A 1,124-nucleotide genomic window follows, 5' to 3' on the forward strand; every position below is an offset into this window, starting at 1 on the left:
AAAACGCCTTCATAGTCAACATACTGAGGCATGTTGGTAGGAGTGGGCAATACGCCACTCTTCATAAAGCGATCAACTATAGTGTTAATATCGCTTTCTTCTTTAAATTGTTGTTGCGTCAAAGACGCATCCAGGCACTTAAGTCCAGCCTGGTCGGATGCAAGATCCATATCATAGTTGTACGCAGAGCGACAAAAAAACGGTTTTCATAGGTAACTCCTTTAAAAAAACCTAGCCATTAACGGCGAATAAAAGAACGAAGCAAATCAATAATAGGTTTAACTTGGTTGTATTCACGACCAATATTACCTACACCTTCTGCAGCTTCAACATCAAGCTTTAATAAACTAGATTCATAATTAGTTTTGGCAGTTAAAGCTTTAAATTGTGAACTATGTGCAGACAAATTAATAACCTGAGCACGAAGTTGATTACCAACTTCAGTTAAGTTATAACCTTGCTTTATTAAATTTTGGCGTTCTTCAGCCAAATTTAAATAATAGCCTTAGTGCGATCTTGATCAGTTTTCAAATTTGAAATCTCCTGATCAATCTTGTCTGATATCTTATTAATATTAGACGTTTCGGCTTCAATCTTCGGCTTTTCAGCCTCAGTTTTGGCAGCTTGAGCAGATGTTAATCGATAAGATGCAGCTCCTTGAATTGGTGATGTGTACTGGGCAGAAGTTACTTGACCAGTACTACCAGAGGGGGTTGATGCACCCCCACCCTTAATATATGCAAGCATAGGGTTAAGCCCCGCAGAAGATAAATCCGCAACTTGACGTTGATAAGCAGAATTAGAGAGTCTCTCTTGAAACTCTCTATTTCTTTGAGCTTCAGCCATGCTTGTCTCAGTAGACTGATTAGCAATGGCTTCATTAGTAGCATTCGTATCTTGTTGACCAAGATAACCTAATATAGCATCAAGCATATTAGAAATGGTCAATCAAACCAGGAACAGAATACATTGGCAATGGACGTGCAGCGTTAATATGAAAAAACGCATCTAATAACAATTGTTGTCCATTAGCAGAAGCACCAACAGCCAAATTACGGGCTAGTGGTGGAGTATCTTGAATAAAAGTGCTATTCAAAGTCGGGAGACTAGTAAACTTTTGCGCA

At 38.7% G+C, this 1,124-nt stretch overlaps 1 protein-coding gene across 1 annotated transcript; it reads right to left on the reverse strand.

Annotated features, from left to right (window-relative positions):
- Nucleotides 1–492: 492 nt before the first annotated feature.
- LOC101297601 (minor spike protein H-like) lies at nucleotides 493–914 on the reverse strand (the record flags this gene model as incomplete). Its single annotated transcript, XM_004309269.1, has 1 exon — nucleotides 493–914. A coding segment is annotated over one exon (422 nt), but the record flags the coding sequence as incomplete, so codon positions are not given.
- Between the last annotated feature and the right edge of the window lie 210 nt (nucleotides 915–1,124).

Source organism: Fragaria vesca, unplaced genomic scaffold (assembly GCF_000184155.1).
Source record: "Fragaria vesca subsp. vesca unplaced genomic scaffold, FraVesHawaii_1.0 scf0510803, whole genome shotgun sequence".
Taxonomy (NCBI): domain Eukaryota; kingdom Viridiplantae; phylum Streptophyta; class Magnoliopsida; order Rosales; family Rosaceae; genus Fragaria; species Fragaria vesca.